This window comes from Teleopsis dalmanni, chromosome X (genome assembly GCF_002237135.1).
Source record: "Teleopsis dalmanni isolate 2A chromosome X, ASM223713v2, whole genome shotgun sequence".
NCBI lineage: Eukaryota > Metazoa > Arthropoda > Insecta > Diptera > Diopsidae > Teleopsis > Teleopsis dalmanni.
In genome coordinates, this window is record NC_051848.1 from 3,838,209 (window position 1) to 3,841,834 (window position 3,626).

A 3,626-nucleotide genomic window follows, 5' to 3' on the forward strand; every position below is an offset into this window, starting at 1 on the left:
ATTACCAAATACCCATCATCAGTGGTCTTGGAAACATTTCTTGTATTTTATTATTCATTATTGATTTTTTGAGACGTGCCCTGCCAAATTTAAAGCTCAGCGTCAGCGTTCATTAACCAACTTACATAAAGCCATACTTGACTTGCGTGTTCGCGCTTTGGAGTTTTGTTGTTAATATTATTGCTTTAATATCTCATTAATTTTCTAGTGTCTAAAATATTACAAAATACTTTTAAAATTTTCATAGACTTAGAAATCATCTCTAAGTAGACAAAACAACGTATCCGTCATCTTGATACTAGTACATAGTGACTGCCATACCAACTGCATCACAAATAATCTAATTTTTTTCCAAATATTTATATACCAGTCAATACCTAAATTTTTTTACTCAAATGAAAGATTTCTCCAAAGTTGGCGCTTTCCTCAAAGCGCAAATGATAATTTGTACCAGAACTAGAAAACAAAGTACTTTAAATTGATTTAAAAAAGTAATTTTGACCTATGCATCTATCGTGCAATCTCTGCAGATAGTTTCCTTAGCTTACTTACACAATTGATGGATTTAAGAATATAACTGTATTAAAGGGTGAATAACCCATTCACCTCAACAAAATCCATACGGGGTTACAGAGCACTTTTCCTAGCAAACGTGGGATATGGCAGATAAGATGGACTTATGGAAAACTCAGGTGCAATAGAACACCTTCACAATTCGCTAGCTGTAACGAGTCTTCTGGAAGTCAGACTTTACAGAAAGTTGCACATTGTTAAATATATGTATGTAATTCATTTGCAAGAATACGTATATATACATTGTATATATAAAGCATGTACTATACGTATATTTAAGACAATTTTAATACTTTTTAGGCATTGCATGTAACATCTAGTAACGTTGCAGTTTCAGTTCAAACTAAAAGTTTTTCAAAAGTTTCTTCATATAGAATTAAATTTTATTTAGAATTTTTTACAATTTTTTTGCATTTTAATCTTTTTTATTTTTTTAGGATTTTTTTAATTATTTTGATATATTTTTTAATTTTTATATTTTGCATAATTTCATACTTTTTGCAAATTTGTAAATTTATACTTTTTTACTTGAGCAAATATGTCGTCTATATATTCGGAACAATCGCTTCCATCAACGTCCACACAGGCCAGTACAATTATAAGGTCGATAGCTGTCACTTCAAATCAAATCGATGCTATAGTGCAGACCTTAGTTATTCGATTACAACTGGATGTCTACAAATCACTAAACTCAAATGGCAAAGTAAAACACTTGGATCAATTCGACGCCTTAGAATTATACACCGCTCTTCAGAATATAAGTAATGCTCTCATGTTTACTAAAGTTGAAAATTTTGTTTTGGAGGACTTTTTTAGAAAAAACGATCCAAAAATGTTGAAGGGCTATGAAAGAGTAAGGGCAAGTTTTTCTAGGATGGGTCTAGAATTGAGCTCTATAACACGTTCAACAAGCTGTGATGAGCGTCTGTCAATACGATACCACGTAAAATATCGCACCAAGATTGAACTTACTGAAAAACTTTGTAGTGAAATAGAGAAGTCCTCGAAAAAGAATCGCATCAGTGGTAAGTAATTTAATTCTTATTAAAATTATTTGAGAAACAATTATAAAAGAGTAAATAATAATTAAATGATTTGCAAGGTATGCGAGAGATACGAATTTTAAACGCCATTGTCATCGACTTAGATATTACAACTCAAGAAGCGGAAGAAGCTCAAAGAAAATTTCAGCAGATAATAGACAAAAGTAATATTAGCTTCAAACATGCAGAAAAAGAAAAAGTTCTATTAGATATATTAAAAAAATTTACAAATAATTGGTTCAATAAAGCTAATTCGCTCATATTAGGTATTCGTTTGCGCAGGAATACAATAGAGGAGGGCTGTTTTGCTAAGTCACATGAGCTACAATTGAAAGAAGCTCTAGCACCTAGTACAACTCAAAATGATTTTGAATTGCTCGTGGTACGCAGAAATAGATATCGTCGAATATATAAGGAACGACGTGTTAACATCACAGAAATAAAAAATATGTCAGGTCTTGTTAACAGAGTCATGAATCAAGAACGAGAAGCACTTATTTCTGTTCGTGAGGACAAAATGAGTAGCGATGCAAAATTAAATGATATAAGGAATGCAATTGAGAAGTTCAAAGTTGAATTAATAGCACAAACAAATTTATATAATAAAGATATTCGAAACATAACTAAATTAAGGGAAAAGCTGGAACACTTTGATGCGCCAAGTGTGGCTCAATATGTAGAGGTAAAGCATGACTTGATATTAGCTGAAAAAGAAGAAAAAATGGTGGAACGAAAAATAAATATTGCTGTAATGAAATTAAAAAACTTATCTCATGAGATAATGACCAGATATAAAATAACCAAAGCTTAAATTCTCTGTTTTAGAACACACATTTTACATTTTTTTCTTAATAAAAAAAATTAAATTTTTCGAATTTTTCTTTTCTGCCAAAAAACAGAAACAGACATCAAAGGCATACTAACTCCCAATGAACGAAAGTATTGCGATTATTGTAAATCATTTTAGACTACAAACAACCCGTACTTAACCAGAGACATTCAGCTTATCAAATGAAGGCTATAACATCTTTTATTAAAGATTACATATCAGATGGGAATGGAACCTTCTGACGTCGTATTCGCCTCCCGACATATTAAGGTACTTTCAGAATATGACTAACGGTACCATCAGCCTTTAAGCATAGTAGTTTTATCTTCTCAAACTAAACCGTCATGTTGACATACCAACACAAATCGTGGAATCTGCCAAATAATGTGCCAACAAACTTAGACCTGTTCTCCTAAGAAAAAACTCTTCACCTTACTTGTAAGGATGAACAATCTCTAGTTTAGCAGTTATCTAAAATGTTGTGGCAATAGAAACTTTTTTTTTACAATTAAATTATCTGTCAGAGATTTAATGCAATGGTCCACAAAATTCAATGGATGTTGTATTTATTTCTTATAATAGTTTTCATACACTTTAGGGTGTCATAAAATAATCTGAATTGTAACTAAGCCTTTTTCGAATGAAATATATCATTATTCTGCAATTAACAAAATTTTCTTTTAAAGATTATCTATATTAATCTGAATCATTTTTTAAACATATTTATAGAAGTGACTAGAACACAATCATGTGGTGAGATTTTATCATTATATATGGGCTTAAAAATGACGGCCATTCTTTAAAATAATTGATTGAAGCTAGTAATGGTTTAATAATTAAATCCCTGTATTTGTATACGATAAAATACTATATACTATATACAATATGAAGGTCTCAGAATTATTTATGCCACACAACACATTAATGGAACAGTCAAGGGAACTGACGGCAAACTTCTTTAAACAAGACTCTAAAAAATCTTTTACTTCAGATAGATTACATCAGACACTGATAGCTATTGTACGTTAAAAGCATCTATTTTTGTTAGAATCTGACTTATACTCGTACTATATATAGACTTAAAGAATATTTATTGGTCTAAACATTGATACACAAGTTAAGGTATTTGAATGAACTATTTTTGAGATAAAAAGGATTTTTGAACTGAAGTTCTATTTTTG

At 30.4% G+C, this 3,626-nt stretch overlaps 1 protein-coding gene across 1 annotated transcript; it reads left to right on the forward strand.

The window, feature by feature from the left end:
* The first annotated feature begins 1,030 nt into the window (after window positions 1-1,030).
* On the forward strand, window positions 1,031-2,487 carry LOC119662678. The gene is made up of 2 exons (XM_038072365.1): window positions 1,031-1,598; window positions 1,676-2,487. The coding sequence occupies exons 1-2, from the start codon at window positions 1,112-1,114 to the stop codon at window positions 2,425-2,427; spliced, it is 1,239 nt and encodes a 412-aa protein (XP_037928293.1). The 5' UTR covers window positions 1,031-1,111; the 3' UTR covers window positions 2,428-2,487.
* Window positions 2,488-3,626: the final 1,139 nt, after the last annotated feature.

Excerpts from the sequence above, each read along its gene's own strand:
- LOC119662678 (XM_038072365.1), top strand. The coding sequence starts at position 1,112 with ATGTCGTCTATATATTCGGAACAATCGCTTCCATCAACGTCCACACAG. Across the intron at positions 1,599-1,675 it reads GAAAAAGAATCGCATCAGTG|GTATGCGAGAGATACGAATT; the intron begins GTAAGTAATTTA and ends ATGATTTGCAAG.